At 40.5% G+C, this 19,465-nt stretch overlaps 1 protein-coding gene across 1 annotated transcript in view; it reads left to right on the forward strand.

The window, feature by feature from the left end:
- ARHGEF38 (Rho guanine nucleotide exchange factor 38) overlaps positions 1–19,465 on the forward strand; it is a 146,585-nt gene that overhangs the window by 107,754 nt on the left and 19,366 nt on the right. Inside the window, exons 6-10 of the mRNA XM_036239760.1 lie at positions 1,838–2,037; positions 5,319–5,452; positions 11,042–11,146; positions 14,478–14,600; positions 17,341–17,652. Coding sequence (XP_036095653.1) covers positions 1,838–2,037; positions 5,319–5,452; positions 11,042–11,146; positions 14,478–14,600; positions 17,341–17,652 — 874 coding nt within the window. The remainder of the gene's footprint in view (positions 1–1,837; positions 2,038–5,318; positions 5,453–11,041; positions 11,147–14,477; positions 14,601–17,340; positions 17,653–19,465) is intronic.

The raw sequence follows: 19,465 nt of genomic DNA on the forward strand, positions 1-19,465 counted from the left end.
TATTCCTGATGTATTCTTACTTAAAGGGAATTGTTCTACTTAAGTCTCTAAACTGCCATATTGTTAAAACATCTCTGCTTAAGATATGTAAGAAAATGTGTTCTTCATATTCAAAGGTTCAGCTATTGATACACCATCAGTTAGGAAATATGTTTGTACTTATTATTTTTTCAGTATTCATAATATTTACATTTTTTTTCCATCTGCTTCACCCAGTTTTCTTGGAAACCAATGACGTCTTCCTCTCCTGCCTCCCTTCCTTAGTAGATTTGGTGCAAATGGGTAGAAAGTACAAGATAAGTCATATAAAGCAGCCCTTTACTCCCTTGAAAACCTTTTTTAATTTTGGTTTTCCTGGGGGGAAAAATGCTAGCTTCTGGTTTGCTTCAGTTTTTGTTTCCATTATGCCATCATCATTTCATCATTTGCTCAGCCCATGAGCAAAATTCTTTAGTTACTAGGACCATTGGAGATTGGGGGGGGGGGGGGTTCAATGTAAAATAAAAGCACATTACAAAAAATCTGAGAAATCTACAGTATACAAATGTTTGCTGAGAGAACATATATGTCATGCTGGAGATACAGTGGTGACAGAGAAACAGCATAAACTGGAAAATAGAGAAACAAGACGATTTTGATATTGATAAGTACTGTGATAAAAATAAAATGGGAAGATGTGGTACAGAGTGGCTAGTGTGTGTGTGTGTGTGTGTGTGTGTGTGTGTACACATAATAATCAAAGTTTCTTAGTTTCTCATTTTCCAAATGAAGAGTTCAATTAGATGGTCTCTAAGGTGCCTTCAGATCTTTTCTAACGATGCAACTTTTCTAATTTTGTTCAGTGTTTTTTAGATTATTTCATTATTCCAATTATTCAGTCTGTTGTCTTTCCACATTAGTACTTAAAAATAATAATTGAAGAATGAAAAATCCAAGATTTGCAAATAGTGTCTGAATTCTCTATCTACTAAATAAAAGCATAAAGGAAAGCAAGTAAATATTTATGCCCACCAGAAGAGACACAGAGTATGATTTTCACTCATTTCATTTACAATGTCTCTTTACCTGCCTCTTTGCATAAAGAGGTTTGTGTTCTGCCTGGAAAATGGGTGACAGTGGATTGGACATGACCAGGCTTGTAGTCAGGATGAGTGTTCACTTTGGTGCAGCCCTTAGAACATTTGCTGGCTGAGAACAATTCCCCACAGAATGTCCTTGTAGGATAGCAGTGATTAGTGATAGTGATAGTATCAACAACATTTAGGGAACTACTGCATTTTTTATAAATCTCTTTGGGGGACTGACAGAACCTCTGAAGCAATATAAATGCAACTTCTCAATGTGGTAGAAGAGAGGAGACAATACTTTCTTTTGACTATACTTGGCAATCATCTGTTTAGATGTTTGAAGAATGAACTTGTTTTCCTCACTAATAATCTTAAAAATACTAACGGCGAAAAGCATGTTTCTTGGTTGTCATGGAGAAATGCTTTCTGACACTGTTCGTTTCCCACTGTTCTCATAAAGTCTGGTATTAACAAAAACCATCAGTGGATGGAAATGATGCTTTGAATCTTTTCTGGTGGACACATATACGCGTGTCTTTGTCTTTGTTGTTGTTGTTTTGTTTTTAGGTTTTTGTTTAGTAGTGGGATTTTTCAGCCATGCTTCTTCCTGTCACCCACTGCTCTTGCTTTTGTTTAGAAATTGTACTTAGTCAAACGAATGGGGTGGGGAAGAGAAACCGTTTCAGGTGAATCATAAAAAAATCACGAAACTTAAAAGCAGATAATAAAACACATGTTTGTAAGACTGATGTTATTTATCTCTGTTGCAGAGGCAAACCAAACTTAACAAGCATGGGCTCCCTGATGATCAAACCGATTCAGCGAGTGACGAAATACCCGCTGCTGCTGTGCGAACTGCGCAAGGCGACCCCTGCCTCTCACCCCGACTTCCGAGCGCTGGAGGGCGCCTGTGCCGCAGTGAGGGACATCAATGTAAACATCAATGAATTCAAAAGGCGGAAAGATTTAGGTAAGAAGAGACATGATAACTTGGGTGCTTTCCATGACTGGCCTATTGGGTTTCTGAGAATCAGAATGCCTGAGGAGTTCCAGTTTGTGGAGATGGCGATCGTTCGATACCTAGAGTCAGAAGCTAGGGGCAGAGTGTGGCTTTGCCTTGCAGCTGGGTTCAGGAGATCATGAGACACAAAAAATGACCACTGAGAAAACAGTCAAACAGCTCCATAGTCAAACTCTGGTGACCACTGCACGCCTGATGACATACTGTGGGCCAAAGATCCCCAGAGACTTTGTCTTCCCATCTCTGGCAGTAGGATGGTTAAGAAGGAGCGGCCAGGCCTTGTAGCTGGAGCTCCAACCGGTGGTGAAGGGAAGACCCGGGCAGGGGCCCAGCTAGCGCGGGAGCTCACCTGGTTGGGCACACAAATGATGGGGGTTGGGGGGCAGTAATTGTTCCACTGAAGGGAACAAGTCTATTTTTTCTCGAGTCCACAAATTATTGTTAGCTCTTTGTTAGCTGAGATGTAAAATTGGTGTCTAAGGTATAATATAGATGTCAAAACAGGAGGCACAATGACATCTCTCCTGTCATCCGGAAGTGGGAGTGCATTGGGACAGATCTCGGGTCTTCCCTCAGTGTGAGCTGTTCCTTAAGTTTTTAATTGGCTTTGTACTGTTGTTTTTTAATCCTCATTTTCTATTTATCTTCAGAAAGAGTAGGAGGGAGAGAGAGAGAAACATCAAAGTGAGAGGGACACATCAACTGGTTGCCTCCCACACCACCCCGACCAGGGCTGGGGATGAACCGCAACCGAGATATGTGACCTTGGCTGGAATCGAACCCAAGACTCATTGGTCTGTGGGCCAACGCTCTAACCACTGAGCCAACCCAGCCAGGCCTTAGCTTTGTACTTTTAATGTTAAACCTCAGTTCAACAGTAAAGCGATGGTAGGCCTTTGGAGCTAACTGGTCCAACTATTCACTTATTTTTACTATTTTCTTGCCATTTTTTAATTCAAAAAGTGGTGTGTATTTGTATTAATAAGTTCAAATTCTAAAGAAGGGCACAGAGTAAAAAGTGAAAGTTATAGAGAAATACACACTATGAACAAAATGAAAGGACAGCCCATAGACACAGGATTACTATCTAGAGTATATCACTAGTGGTATGAAATTAGCAACAAAAACATTCTAATACAAAAAAAAAAAAATGTTAATGATAAAATAGGCAGTTTACAGATAGACCAATACATTTTTAAATGCTAAGCTTCACAATAATCGGGGAAGTGCAAATTAAAATCACAACATCTCATTTCCAGCCTATCAGATTGGCAGAAAGATTTCTGATGGACAATGCTAAGTGCCGAGGCTTAGTCTGCAGGTGAGGATGCACACTGCAGTCTCCACTTGGGAGGACAATTTGACAATATCTGTTGAAGCTGAAGATTCACACACCCAGGACCCAGAAAATCAATTTCTAGATATTTGAGAAACTTGTCCATAACTTCATAGAGAGTTGTACTGGTAATGACAATTTTTCCTAGTAGCAAAGGAACAAAAGAAAGAAGGAAAGTGGCTTATATATTTATTCAGATAATGGGTAAACTGTGTATTATACCCTGTGATAGCATAAAAACATAAAAGTTATAAAAATTAAAGTATATTTGTCATTTGAATAAATCAAAAGAATGCTGTTTTTTTTTAAATAAAGTACCAAGTGACAGAAGAATATATGCAATTTGGTACCATTTTTATAACGACTGAACTCATTCAAAATAATACTATGATTGCATATATACAATAAAGGCATAAAAGTAGACACGGATATAATAAGCCCATTATTTAAGATCACAATTCCTTATAGGGATTATAGATGGGGTTCAGAGAAACTTCACCTGCTATGCAAATTTTTAAATTAAAGGGCTGGAAACAAAGTAAAATTAAAGATTTGACAAAGCTAGGAGACAAATAATAGCTGTTATATTATTCTTTTTACTTTTGTGATTGCTTAAAATATTTCACAGTTTTAAAGAGAAAAACTTTTCTTGCCTCATGATTCTAGTTTGCATAGCTAAGATTTTATCAAGTTTCCTTCAGACTTTTTATGTCTTTTTTTCTATTCTCTTTCTTCTCTCTCTCTCACTCTCTCTCTTCTCCTTCTTCCATCCCACAACATATGTGATACCACAGTTTACTAAGTTTAAAAAAAAAAGTTATCATATATTATGAACATTCTTCCAATTAATGTGGTCTTCATGGTTTTATAGTGGTCCATTTATGAATATGTCATAGTTTATTAAACTATTGCTTTAGGACAGCTTTTTAGATTCTTTCCAACATTTTACTATTAGAAAAAGAAATGCTGTAGCAAACAAAACTTTGTATACTTATAGAAAGCAGTTTTCTGTGCATGGACTTCCTGATCATAGACTACAAATATTTTAATTTTTATGAGATGCTGCCAAATTGTTCTGTACAAACATTATATTAGTATAATCCCCATCAACAGTATGTGAGATTGCCCATCTCTCCACACTTTTACCAAAAAGGAATGTTAGGAATATTTAATATTTAAACAATATGAGAGCTAAAAGTAATTTTAAAGATAAAGTAAAGCTCAGCCCTGGCCGGGTGGCTCAGTTGGTTGGAGCATCATCCTGTGCACCAAAAGCTTTCAGGTTTGATTCCCAGTCAGAGTACATACCTAGGTTACAGGTTCAATACCCATTTGGGGTGTGTACAGGAGGCAACTGATCAATGTTTCTCTCTCATACAGATGTTTCCCCTCCCCTCTCTCTCTCCTGATCCCACACACAGACACTTCCTCTCTCTAAAAAATCAATTTAAAAAAAGTAAAGCTCAGAGATGTGACTTGATTTGCCCCACACCTCTCTGCTGGTGGAGGATCTGAGGTTTCCTTAAGTTGAATGTCTCCTCGTTAGTTAGGTCTTGATGCTTCCTTCTAGAGACCCCAGAGAGTAAATATATTACCTGAGAAGATAGGAAGAGTTTTTTTTCAGTATCTGGGATTTCTTGAATGTGGAAGGTAAGTGAACTTTGGGCTTTAAGGAGCTCACACCCCTGGACAGCAGGGTTTCTGAAGGACGATGGGGTGGGCAGCCGGAGTTACGATTGGGCAGTGGGGCCAGAGTAAATTGCATCTGCGACAGAGAGCCAAAAGTCACGTGGCCTTTTAGCTTACATATCAATATTGATCTTGAACACTTTGGACAAAACACACTTTCCGTGCTGCATGTGTTCAGATATGTCATTGCTTTCTTCCATTTCAGTTCTAAAATACAAGAAGAATGATGAGGATGAATCACTTAGAGAGAAATTGTCTAAACTAAACATTCATTCAATTAGCAAGAAATCGAAGAGAGTGACCAATTATCTAAAGATTCTGACCAGAGGAGAATCACAGGTAATTTTTCTTCTGGGGCCACATAGACTTTCCTGGGGAATGTGAACGCTGATATTTTTGTGAGGTTCTGTCTTGTTGGTACACAGCTGTTTCTAGAGCACTGAGAATCAAGATAATTGCCCAGGGCTGTTATGCTGCCTCTCTCTCTCTCTCTCTCTCTCTCTCTCTCTCTCTCTCTGTCTCTCTCTCTCTCTCTCTCTTTTGGGATAAATGGAGTGAGGGTGGGTTTGACACTCTTAGCTGTGATCTTTCCACTCAGGAAGCAGGCAAGCAGAGATAAGGACATAGGGACAGGGCTCATCAAGGGATGCCCAGAGCCTCACCAAACCAGCACATCACCTCACCCAAGGCAATGCCCTCCTTTCATCTCTGTCTTGTTTCTGCTCTTTTAAAATCTCGCTGTCCTTGAGGGCTCTCTTGATGGTCACCTCATTTTATCTCACCTGTAGTAATATGTGTTCAGGTGCACACATTAGTGTAGTTTTTTCCTCCCACTTCTCCCTTTCCTCTTCCCCTCCCTAGCCCCAGTACAAGAATACAGTTCTGGGTAATGGTTATGTGTCAGCTGTTTCACTGGACTTGAACCACTTTCACCCCAAACTCTAATACATAATAGACGGATTAGCAAAGCCTCTCAATGGTTAATGTGCATACGAATTAGCGGAGGGACTTGCTAAAAGAGTCCAGGGTTGCACCTGGTTCAAGGATACAACTTAGAAATCTGTGTTTTTACAAAGATTCCCAATGTTTTGAAGCTAAATAACACCTGACGTACACACTTTAAGAATCACAAGATAGGAAGTTCATGGCCTGGAGGTGGTGACACCATGGGCTTCTAACCAAAGGAAGTTTCTTTAGATACTATGTAGAACTTTTTCCTTTCCTTCTCATTTGCCTGATTTTATCCCTTATTATGGTAACCTCTCTAATTAAGGGTTTTAATTTGAACTAGTGGCAGCTGTATGGTGAACAGCATTGCTTTTATTTTTTAAATCTTTATTTTTCTTTATTGATTTTAGAGAGAGGAAGGGAGGGAGAGTCAGAGAAAATCGACTGGCTGCCTCCTGCATGTCCCACACTGGGGATGGGGCCCACAGCCTGGGCATGTGCCCTGACTGGAAATCGAACCAGCAGCCTCTTAGTGCATGGGGTCAATGCTCCACCACTGAGCCACACCGGCCTGGCTCAGCATTGGTTTTAGATGGCTCATCTGATCTACCTCACTCTTTAGCTGCTGTGTTGTTCTTTCTTCATTGTCTTTGCAGCTCCCTGACCACTAAGCTAGACGTGGCCTCTTCCCCCTGTGAATGCCTAACAAGCTCACGAAGTGGACCCCAGTTGTGGCACTGTTAATATTTGCAGGAGGTAGCACAGGGCAGAAATTTCTCAAAGAGTCCATATCTGAGTTTGAACCTCACCCCTGTCACTTCATAAATATTTGTCTTTGGGCATGTAACTTGGATTCAGTGTAATCATCTGTAAATTGGGGAATTGTACTAGGACCTAACACATGGAGTGGCAGAGAGGAGTAAATAAAAGGATGCATATAAAGAAAGGACCTAACACGGTGGGTAAGCACTCAGGATATATCATCATCATCACTACCATTATTTTACATCATTACCTTGTATTGTTATTTACCTTTTAATGTGCAGACCTCTTACTTCCCATGTGGATATAAACTCCATGATTCATGGTGTGTTAATCAGGTCTTTCCCTTTCTGTATTTTATGATGTTTGACATCTTTAGAAAGCTTGCTGGCTGAAGGGAGAGGCCAGCCCAGATCTAGCCTGTTCTTGGAGAGGCCCAAGGGCTCAGCTGAGATCACTTCTTTCACGGGCAAACCAACAAATCCAGAATCTATAGCCCCAACCACCTCCTTATCGAATCCACACACCAATATTCCTCTGCCCTCGATACCAGGGCCAGATGTCAAGCAATTGGAGACAACCCACATAACCTCAAGCCCAGGACAACTATTCAAACTGGTGAATCCTGAGCGGTTTATCTCGCCCAGCTGTGTCTGTAGGGTTTCCCACGGAAACACCAATAAAAACTCTGGCCCAGACTTTCTTCTCGCACCTTCCTGCCACCCAACCAAGCCTAGTGACACCCTGTGGCCCTGCCTGGCATGTGGTCACCGCCTCGAGGGCTTGTGAGTAAATACACTGCGTCCAAGCCTTGTCTGCGTCTCCTCCTCTGGCTGCGATGGCTTTCCCCTACCACACCCAGCATGGACTTTCCAGAAAGACACGGCTTCTGCTTACTTCTTATATTCTTGTAGGCGCTCGCAGGGTCCATCGCATAAAGGAGGTTGCTCCCGGCCCCTCCTCTCCATGTGGAGCTATAATGTGGGACGTTTGGGGCATTTATGGTGTGTAGTCAAGTCAGGGAAAGGAAAATCCGGACATTTCAGCTAAAGACAACAGCAAGAAAATTGAATTGGGAACTCATGTGAGAAGAGACTGTCGCCGCCATGGGCACGTGGAAATACGTGCAAACACCTCTCCCCTATCCTTTGAAATGAAATTCCTCAACTCCACTGAGGAACAATAGGCAGGTCTCCGTTCTGGGCAGGCTTTTGTAGAAACTGTTATATTCTTTAACATTTTTTCATCAGCTTCTGGTATTTTGCAGTTGTGAACGAAAAAGTGCATTGTAGGGAAAGTGGCCTGGAGGGATATTAATTAGATTTTTCCCTTAATCTTTTGCTAGGGTGTTCCTGTCAGCAATGAAGGATTTCACACTTCATCACAAAATCAGCTGCCTAGGCGGGACCATAGAAAAGATAAATCTCAAATCTGTCAATTTTGCACTTGTCAGCAGCTCAAGGGAATATTTGGTGGAGTTAGGATATATAGCTATTACCCAAGAGGAAGATACTATTCAGTTCATCACACATGTACTGAACTCTTTTGTGCCAGACACTGTGTGAGAGACTGTAAATGCAGAAAGGTTCTGAATTCAGACCACCTGGCTTTGAAGCCCGGTCCTACCTATTAACCTGGGCGTATTTCTTTTTTTTTTTTTTTGGTACGTGCCCCTAGCACAGTGGTTCTCAACCTGTGGGTCGAGGTCGAACGACTCTTACACAGGGGTCACCTAAGACCATCGAAAAACACATATTTCCGATGGTCTTAGGAGCCGAGACACCGCTCTTCTGTCGTCTCCAGGAGGGTCTGCCCACATGCAGATACGCCCACATACAACATGAGGACTGTATTAAAGGGTCGTGGCATTAGGAAGGTTGAGAACCACTGCCCTAGTGGGAACCAAACCCGGGACTCTCTGGTCTGTAGGCTGATGCTCCAACAGCTGAGCCAAACTGGCCAGGGCCAGGCGTATTTCTTTAACTCCCTGTGTTAGGGTAAAGGCCAAGCTTCGGAAATGAAACATATCACTTTCGCTCACGTCCTATTTACCCAAACCCAGTTCCAAGGACAGAGCCAGCTACAAGGAGCTCTGGGAGAGTAGTCACTGGTAGGGCAGCCATGTGTCCACCTTGAGCTAGCGGTGCAGATTCTGTCAGTAAGTGGACAACAGAAAATGTTATCTCCACCACATTTCCTCAAACCTCCCTTGATTTCCAAAATGGTTGAATCAGGGCACTACCCCATAGGGTTGTATAAGAATTAAAATGAGAAAATAGAAGACAGGTTTTAGCACAGTGTCTGGAACATAGTGTTTAATAAATGTTGGCTATTATTATTATTGTTAAGACAGAAATACTTCATCTCAAACGCGTGTAATCCATCAGTGAAGAGAATAGCTAGAAAAATAAGCCAGTTTTGTGAGAGCACAGAGGAGGGAGATGTTCATTGTCCACAGTGGAAAGAGCAGGAGTGACGAGGGGCATTCATAGAAGGGGTGACCGCTGAGCAAGTCGTTAAAAAATAAACAGAATTCTTCAAGCAGAAAGGGGACAGCAGTTTAATCCAGCAAAATAAGGCAGCCTGGCTTGACTACAAAATAGTAGAAATGGGCAATATTTCTCATCCTTGAACCTATCATAGTCTGGCCGGTGTGGCTCAGTGACTGTCGACCCACACACCAAGAGGTCATGGGTTTGATTCCCGGTCAGGACACATGCCCAGGTTGTGAGCCCAATCCCCAGTGGGAGGCATGCAGGTGGCAGCCAATCGATGTTCTCTCTGATCCATGTTTCTATCTCTCTCTCTCCCTCTCACTTTCTATCTCTCTCTAAAAAAAAAAAAAGATCAATAAAGGAAAAAAAAAACTTTTTAAAATCTCTCACAGCCTTTTGTTATATACGTCAAACTGCGTTAAAGCATAGAAATCCCAAGGCAAAGCATGTTAAATTTTGTGTAGATTACAAAGAAATATGCCACCCATTTAAACAAAAATCTTTCTAGATGAGCATTATTACGGGGTTTAAAAATAAAAATGTCACTGTTTTCTGTGCATTCACTTCCATCTTAAATTAACAAATGTATAAACCAAGGACAGCTACGGTCACTCCATGACACATGTGCATGTTCACACAGATGTTGCAAGCATGAGGCTGGTTTTGACCTTTGGTAGCCATTTGGATGGCCAACAATCACTCCTCACCATTAAGAGCAATAATAAGTGCGTATTTAGAGAAACTGCCACAAGCATATAAAAAGCATCTTTTTCTGAATACATAACATGTACGATAACAAAAAATAACTGAATACATGTGACCACTATCTTAACTGCTTAGTTTCCTTCACAAAGGCTAGTTTTGCTAAGATTAAATATCATCTTTTACATTTCAGTTGATAAAGAACTATCACATTTCTTTAGCCAAGAACTTAAGAATATTTCTAAATAACTACCATGAAATAAATTGGAATGAGTCATAACAGCAAAACAAGAAATTCCAGCTCTGGCCAGTGTTGCTCAGTGGTTAAAGGATTATCATGAGCACTGAAGGGTCATGGGCTTGATTCTCAGTCAAGGGCACATACCTGGGTTGCAGGTTTGATCCCCAGCCCAGGGTTACAGGTTTGATCCCCAGCCCAGTCAGAGCGCATGGGGCAGAAAATCAATCAATGTGCCTCTCTCACATTGATGTTTCCCTCTCTCTCTCTCTTCTCTCTCTTTCTCTCTCTGTCCCTCCTTTCACTCTTTCTAAAAAAAAAAGAAAAGAAAAAGAAAAAGATCCTCAGGTGAGGATTAAAACAACAACAAAATTCCAAGCAATAGATCAAATTTTTATTCTAATTTTTAAATTTCCACTTTATTTTTATTAAGTATTTTGTGAGCACACAAATGTAATATAATTAGTAAGGGCACATCCATAATCCATGTCATTAAACACAGAAGAGAAAAGTTTCCACCCTCCGGCTTCCCGTGACACAGGTGAAGCTGTGTGAAAACTGAACAGCAAATCCGGGGCCAGCTCGTGGGTTTGCTACACGTCAGCCGCGCTGTGCGCTGGTCCACAGAGAACGCGGTGTCACAGCCAGTCACAGACCGTGAAAGTTCTGCATGTCAACGGGGAGTTTGGGGCAAGGTGCTAGGCTAATGCTGTCGGTGATATTTTTCTTTAAGGATCAGATTAATTTGAGATATAAAAATAAATCATTTCATCTATATTTTAGGTGAAAGACACGACCTTTAATAGAGAAGAAAAACTATTTAGATCTTTAGAAAAGACTGTGAGGCATTGTGTGAAGAACGTTTCATTCTGTCTTCAACACACACAGGTAAGGGAGACATGACTGTTTTCAATGTTCCTACCAGCAGTGCCGAAGTCCATGGTCATTATGAAGAGTAAATGGGCCTGTTCATTCATTTTTATGATGACACCTGTGGTATCAAAGTCGGGGGGCTGCAAAGTGCTGGTGCAGGAAGCCAACACAAAGACTTAGGTTTTGTTCTGTGTTCCCCATCCAGAGCACCACAGTGGCCACGTGGTCCTCAGCATGCTTTCTTCACACTAGCAGTGAGTCCACTAACACAACAATGCAGACAGGGAAGAAATTTTCCTTGACTAAATAAACTCCTGACTGGTGTTTCTACTGAATATAATTACACTGGACTCCAGTCGGTTGAAGTCTGATTTTCAACAAGGGCACAAATACTTCATAGGGGTATGGAAAGACATATTTGCACATGTAAGAGTAAAACTTAAAAAAAAAATTCAGAGAGGGAGATAAAATAAAATTAGAAGAGAAGTTAGAAAATAGAAAGTGCATAACATAAAGGCCATTTAAAAAACCCACGAACTCATACGTGGGTCTCAAATTTAGTGAGATGCTAACTAGTTGATGACCCCTCCCAAAAAAGCATGTAATAGATGACCCTCCCCTCAAAAAAGGCATGCAATCACACAATTATAACACAAACTGAGCAACTCTATGTATTTTACAACCAGTGTTTCACAATGCCTCCCTTATAGCTCTGAAAGAAATTCATAGATAATTCAACCTTAGGTCGGTAGGCATACATAAAAGAAAATCAGTATAAATGAAAATAAATTATAACAAAATAATATGAATTAAAATATACAAATACTCCTACACAACCATAGTAAAAGACAAAAATACCCCACAAATTTCCAGTCCCCTACGAGTTTTTTGTGCCCTTGTTGAAAATCAGACAAACAAACCAGTTGGAGTACAGAATAATTATATTCAGTGGAAAGCCCAGTTGAAATTTGTTCTAATGAATCCCATAAAGAACACAGTATCCTTAACATCCTGACAAGGGCTGACCATAAAACATAGAGCATTACTAGAATTACATGTAAGTCAGTTAAATGGGCCCCTTCCCATTTTTCAGTTTTTCTCTTCCATATCTGTTTTATGAGGAAGTGTTTGCACACTTAGATAAATTATCACAGCAGAGGATTGACAGGCACAATGATTTGGTGACAAGGTTCTAGCTATGTAACCAAGAAGCCTCTTTTCTTTTCTTTTCTTTTCTTTTCTTTTCTTTTCTTTTCTTTTCTTTTCTTTTCTTTTCTTTTCTTCTCTTTTAATTCTTGAAAGTATTACAGATATCCCCTCTTTTTCCCAATTGAACCTCTCCTTCCCGCTCCCACCCGCCTCCTGCCTTCCCCAGTCTAATGTCTGTGCCCATTGGTTGTGCATATATGCATATAAGTTCTTTGGTTGATCTTTTCCCACCTCTCCCACCCCCATCCCTCTGAGGTTTGTCTGTCTGTTCCCTACTTCCGTGATTCTTTTGGTCAACAGCTTATTTTATTCATTATGTTCCACAAATAAGAGAGATCATGTGACACTTGTCTTTTTCTGACTAGCTTATTTCACTTAGCATAATATTCTCTAGGTCCCTCCATGTCGTCTCAAAGGATAAAATATCCTTCTTTTTTACAGCTGCATACTACTCCATTGTGTGTATGTACCAGAGCTTTTTTATCTACTCATCTATTGATGGGCACTTGGGCTGTTTCCAGATTTTAGCTATTGTAAATAGCACTGCTAGGAACATAGAGGTGCATATATTCTTTCTGATTGGTGTTTTTTGCCTCTTAAGATATATTCCTAGAAGTGGAATCACTGGGTCAAATGGCAGTTTTATTTTTAATTTTTTGAGGAAACGCCATAGTGTTTTCCATAGTGGCTGTACCAGACTGCATTCCCACCAGCAGTGTACTAGAGTCCCCTTTTCTCCACATCCTCATCAGCATTTGTTACTTGAGGAATTTTTGATGGCCATAATTCTGACAGGTGTGAGGTGATATCTCATAGTTATTTTAATTTGCATCTCTCTGATGATTAGAGATGTTGAGCATTTTTTTATATGTCTCCTGGCCATTTGTATGTCCTGTTTGGAGAAGTGTCTATTCAGGTCCTCTGCCCACTTTTTAATTGGATTTTTTGTCTTCCTTTTGTTGACTATATATAAGTACTCCATATATTTTGGATATTAACCCCTTATCTGATGTATCATTGGCAAATATGTTCTCCCAGAGAGTGGGTTCCTTTTTCATTTTGATGCTGGTTTCTTTGGCCTTTCAGAAGCTTTTTAGTTTGATGTAGTCCCATGAATTAATTTTTTCCTTTGTTTCTCTTGCCCTAGGCAATGTATCAGTGAAAATTCTGCTACATATGATGTCTGAGATTTTTCTACCTGCATTTTCTTCTAAGATTTTTGTGATTTCATGGCTTACATTTCCATCTTTTATTCATTTTCAGTTTATTCTTGTGTATGGTGTAAGTTGGTGGTCTAGTTTCATTTTTTTGCATGTAGCGGTACAATTTTCCCAACACCATTTATTGAAGAGACTGTCTTTTCTCCATTGTATGCTCTTGCTTCCTTTATTAAATATTAATTGTGCATACTGTCTTGGATATATATCTGGGTTCTGGGTTCTGTTCCATTGATCTATCTGCCTGTTCTTGTGCCAGGACCAGGTTGCTTTGATTACAGTGGCTTTGTAGTATAACTTGATATCTGGTATTGATCCCTCACATTCTTTTCTTATTTCTTGACTAATACAAAGCCTGATTTTACAATTAGGTTTGTTCATCTCTTCCTAAAGCACTGCCTTCTGTGAAAAGAAGCCAAAACTTACTTTAACAGCTAGAGGGCATGGGAACCCTGCCTTTGATATACATTTCAAGTAGTAAATGCCTCTTGGAAACCTCTACAAGAAAGTCTTCTATTTCCACTAATTGATTCAACAAAAAGGTGACCATCTTCTTTTTAAAAAGAACATTAACTTTGCTCAGGAAAACGGAAGGCATAAATCAAAGAGGAGTGATTTTTAAAATAAAGGATCTGTAAGAATTGAATGCGGAAGAATAGCGACTGAGAAAATGTAAGATGGACTCAATAAAAGAGGGTGTCATGCAGTGCAGCAGGAGAAAGTGACTTGGGGGAGAGTGAGGAAATCGATGGTTGCAACTAACCTGACTGTGCAGAGTATTCACGAATTCGTTTCCTCCCTTTTTCTTCTTTCTTCTCAGTGGGAATGGAGGGTTATGCTCCTGGGGGGCCCCTTTGGGATAGAGGATTGTATTGACTCTGGACCTTTGCCCTCTGTGTAACTTTGTTCTTGGGTTTCAGGATGCCATGCGCTTAGCTCTGCAGAGTGTGCTGGAGCTCCAGGAGATTGCATGCACCCAAGATGAGGAAGACAGGGGCCATTTGGAGGCCCCCAGTAATGCCCCTAATCCCTATGATGACTTTGTAAGTTACTTAGCTTCATAGGTAAATGCAAATTCAATAGTAGGGTTAAAAGAAAAGCTGCTTTTCATTTATTTTTTTCGGGCTAGAAGTAAAACATTCACTAAAGCAAACACTGATGTCAAAATTAGTAGATTTAAAACAGGAGATTTTTTAAAATTATTAAATATTTTAAAGTGCATTAGTGAAGATTTCACTGTAATCAAAATCAAAGAGGATCCTAGTCTGTGTTTCAAGGTGGTAGTAAGTGTCCGTGCAACTAAAATCGGCATTAGTTTAAGTTTGCATGTGATATAGCAAGAATTTATTAACTTAGAAAGCTGTGACTTTTCTTAAAGGAATCAGAGACTTAAAGGAGTCTCTGGAAAAGCCCAGAGCCCTAAAGGAGTTGTGAAGACACTCTCTGAAGATGTGACTTTTATTAACCTACTGTAGGCTGGAAAGCAAAGCCTTCCTTTTCAGAAAGGGCTTCTACAAAAGAGTCATATATCATGTCTCCTGTTCTTCACTAAACAGTTTTCTAAGAGTTCTGCAAAATATACAGGATCATAAAACAGAGTTTGGAAATCATAAAAACATACTTGAGCCAAGAAAATATTTGGGTGGTAAGCTAGTCTGAGTAATACTAATTTTAATTTAGTATCTTGTGCGCCATAGGTATTGTTATTTCATAATAGTATTTCAAGTATTACATATAAAATATAACAGTCTCCATCATCTTGAAGGTCTTAGAAAAAGGTCTTAGAAAGTGGCATTTTTGTTTTGGCATTATTGGCATTTTGGGTCAGACAAATCTTCATTGAGTAGCCCTCATGTTGAAGGGTGTTCAGCATTCCTGGCGTCCCAGGGTCTAAATCTCAGTAATGTTCCTCCATCTCATGTCGTGACATCCAATGAATAGCCCCACATACTTCTGGGTCTGAGGAAGTGGTACAGCCTCCACAACAGTAGAAAAACATGGAGAAGCACCTTGCTTTCCTGGCATAGGAAAATGGAAAGTCATGATTACATCTGAACTAAGATGACAGATTAGACAAACGAGAGAGGAAGGAGGGAGAGAAGTTTTTATGACATGTTAAATGGAAAGAACTGTGGCTTAATTACAGAGAGCATATCTTAGAAAACTCCTTAAGGGTTTGCTCTTCAGTTTAATTCCAATTCATTAACTAAGTCAATAAATATTTATTGAGCACCATATAAAAACATGGTATATTGCTTCTACCTCATTACGTGTTCCAGAATTTTACAGAAAGACAAGACAAAGTGTCCTTTCCTACCTTGCATAAAACCACAAGATGATAAATTAGGATAAATTAAAATAATGATCAAAAAACACAACAAAGAAGCAATATTTTATGGATAACATGCTTGAACTCTAAAAATCAAGCATCTATCTGAAGGCACAGAGGTTGTTTTTATTTAAACATAAGAGATACTTATCTACATATTTTGTATCTACAAAATATTAAAATAAAGTCAGATTTTTATATGTTCCAACTATAATTCCCATGTGCGCAAGTGAATTGGTTCATGTCTGTTGGGTCACAGGACATATATATTGTAATTATAGTGTAGTATTGTAAACTACATAGTCCAGTCACATCACAAACACAACAATTTATCCCAGAACAGTAAGCAGATTACTTGCTTAGTCAAAGGACTCATTTAACAGTTTGAAGGTGCATATGGATTATTTTGTAAATTAGACATCAAATTTAATCTGGGTTGGCTATTGCTAGTGCTAATAAAAGATCGATTTCTCCTCTCTCCTAGATTTCCCATGAGTTCAGCCAAAGTTACCAGAGTCCATTTAAGTTCATTAATAGCAGCTGCCGCTCATATCTGATTCCCTAGAACATCTTTTGGGGGTGCAAAAGGAAACCTGTTTCCAGATTGCCTTAACACAATTGCACAACCCAAGCATGTATGATAAAGGGTAACACTGGGTGGTCAGCAAACATAGGATACAAGTGCCCTTCAGAATAGAAGGGGAGGGAAGAGAAATAGAAGAAATTAAATATAGGGTGCTCAGCTCAGGCTGTGGCATGGAGTTGGGCATTAATATGAAGTTAATTTTCAATGAGTCAGACCTAAAAACGTAACAATTTAGGACACAGAATCAGCATTGGCGTAATCCTTCAGTGTATTTAAAGAGGAAGCAATAATTCTGTGGTCATTTCTATCACAGGAGCAAAATGCCTATAACAAGGGGGTACTGTCTGTGTGGAGGATACAATTGCACTACCAAAATTAGCTACCACAGTAGCCAAGAAATTGGGGCAGATGTGGGAGGAATAAGACACAGTCTCCTCTAAGACTGATTATTCTTTTTATTGCCAGCAAAACGGTATGGTGAAGCCTTTAGGCCCTCTTGGCATTCACAGGCGGGCGATCACCCCTGCCCCCACGTGCTGGGCTGGGATTAGAAAGAAGAGGAAGTGGAAAATGTGGAAGGAGATGATTGATCCCAATGGCAAAACCAGCTGCTGTAGAGAAAACGTGGAGCATAGTTGGGGTGGGCAGGCTTCAACTTTCATATTCTACCTCCCACCCTTCAGGTTCAATGTTAGAGTCTGGAGCCGCTGTCTGGAGTTCTTGAACGGGTTTAGCTAGACGAAAAATGATCACATCCTCCTTAACTTGGCTGCGCTGCAGTCTCCCCTGGGGCTCCTGCAGGGAGGCAGGAAGCCCCCTGAGCACAGCGCGGGGTGCTCTGTGACCGGACTGTGCCCTCTTTTGGCAGGCGGCGCATTTACAGAAGCGCGTCCTGGCACCGCTGGCGGCCCTGCTGCCCCTGTTCCCAGGGCCTCAGAAGCTCATCCAGAAACGCTACGACAAACTGCTGGACTACAACAGCTACCTGCAGCGAGCAGCGGGAGATGCGTCGGACTTGGCCAGAAAGGAGTACGAGGCCCTCAATGCCCAGCTGGTGGAAGAGCTCCAGGTGTTCAACCAGGCCGCGCGGAAGATTCTGCTGAACAGCCTGGACAGTTTCATCAGCCTCCTCCGGGACGTGACGCTGGTGGCACAGCAGCTTTATTCCGCGGTGGTGCCGGTAAGCGCCGCACCCGCCCCTGGCCGCCTCCGTCTGTGGCATCGACGAGAACCCACCTGCGTGCAAAACAGTCCCGCCCACGGTGTGCACGAGCGTGTGCGTGTGCGTGTGCGAGTGTGGTTTTTCCGTTCAGAGAAGCCAGTCAGTTTGCTGCTCCTTCTGTCTGTTCTCCATAGGAAGCGAAAAGAGGGTTTCCTAGTTCAGGTTTGCTGTGACTTCCACACTTGCAGTTGCCTTTCAAACTCCAGCCCACTTTCAGCTTTGCTCCTCTCACTGGTGACTCTCACTGGTGACGCCGGTGTCCCTCCATCTACCTGATGCTAATTTATATTTTGCGTTCTCTTTCCGTTCAATCGTTTCTCAGAGTTACCTACGACTAAGATATGGATCCAAAAAGGAGGCCATCTCGGTGTAATGACAGAGGACATACCAGTCTTCATTTTGCTTTTGTTTTCCTCCAAAGAAGAAAAGCCTGGGGCAGGAGTGGGGTGTGTGTGTGTGTGCGCGCGCGCGCGCGTGTATCTCATTTAGTCTTCCATTAGGATAGCAACTTTCAACCTTTTTCATCTCATGGCACACATGAACTAATTACTAAAATTCTACAGCACACAGAAAAATATATATTTTGTCTGTCTGATAAAAAAAATAAGGTATAATTTTGATTCATTCACATCAGATGGCTATTACTGTGTTGGATGTGGTCATTTTTTTATTTGACAATCTGAGGGAAAGGAATCAGGTAGTACATGTTTTAAAATTTGTACAGCACACAGGTTGGAAATCACTCCTTAGGATAGGGTTTTATAACTATTTTCTGAAGAGGAAGAAAAATATTTACAACCAAATAGCACTTAAAAAATCAGCTTGGTTTCTTGGCCTTTCATTTCAAGTGCATTAATTCTCATTCAGGGGGTTAGGTATTCCATGGACATTAGGAAGAATATTAATTGCCCGACTTTATTTTTTATTGTGTATCTAATTAACTTTTACCTTACCCTTTGGATTAAATTATACTGAATAATCAGGTGCTATATTTACATGGTTCAAGAGGCAAAACTATGTAACAATGAACAGGCAGTCACACACTCACTCCTGTCTCCTGCTTCCATCCCCATGATTACTGGTTCATTTTTATTCACTTAGGGCTCCTTTGAGTCATTAAAAGTACATTCAAATATATATTGTTATTCCCTACTCAAAACTAGCATACCATAGCACCCTTCTGCAACTTGCTTTTTAACATCCTGGGGAGACATCCATGTCCATACACAGAGAGCTGCCTTATAATAGTCTACTGCACAGCTGAACAATAGTGTATTACTAGCCCCTCACTTTGAGGGTTAAACTTTATTGAGATATAATTTACACTTGATAAATACCGTCTATTTAAAATATACGATTCAGTTTGTTTTTGTATATTCACAGGAGTTGTGCAACCATCAATCACCATGATTAGTCAATTTTAGAACACTGTCATCACATCCAAAAGAAACCCTGAACCATTAGCAGTGACTCCACCTTTCCCCCTAACCTCCCCGGCCCTAGGCAATCACCAGCTCCTTTCTGTGTCTACAGACATGCCTATTCTGGACATTCAGTATAAATAGAAATACACACTATGTGGTTTTTTGTGTGACTGGCTCTCGCACTGAGCACAATATTTTCAAGGTCCATCTATGTTTCTGTACTTAATTATTTTTAGTGTCAAAAAAAATATTCCATTGCCTGAATAAGCCATATTTTATTTATTTATCACTTGGCCATTTGGGTTCTTTCCACTTTTGGGCTATTATGAGTAATACCACTATAAATA

Source organism: Molossus molossus, unplaced genomic scaffold (genome assembly GCF_014108415.1).
Source record: "Molossus molossus isolate mMolMol1 unplaced genomic scaffold, mMolMol1.p scaffold_m16_p_1, whole genome shotgun sequence".
In the NCBI taxonomy this organism is placed as follows: Eukaryota; Metazoa; Chordata; class Mammalia; order Chiroptera; family Molossidae; genus Molossus; species Molossus molossus.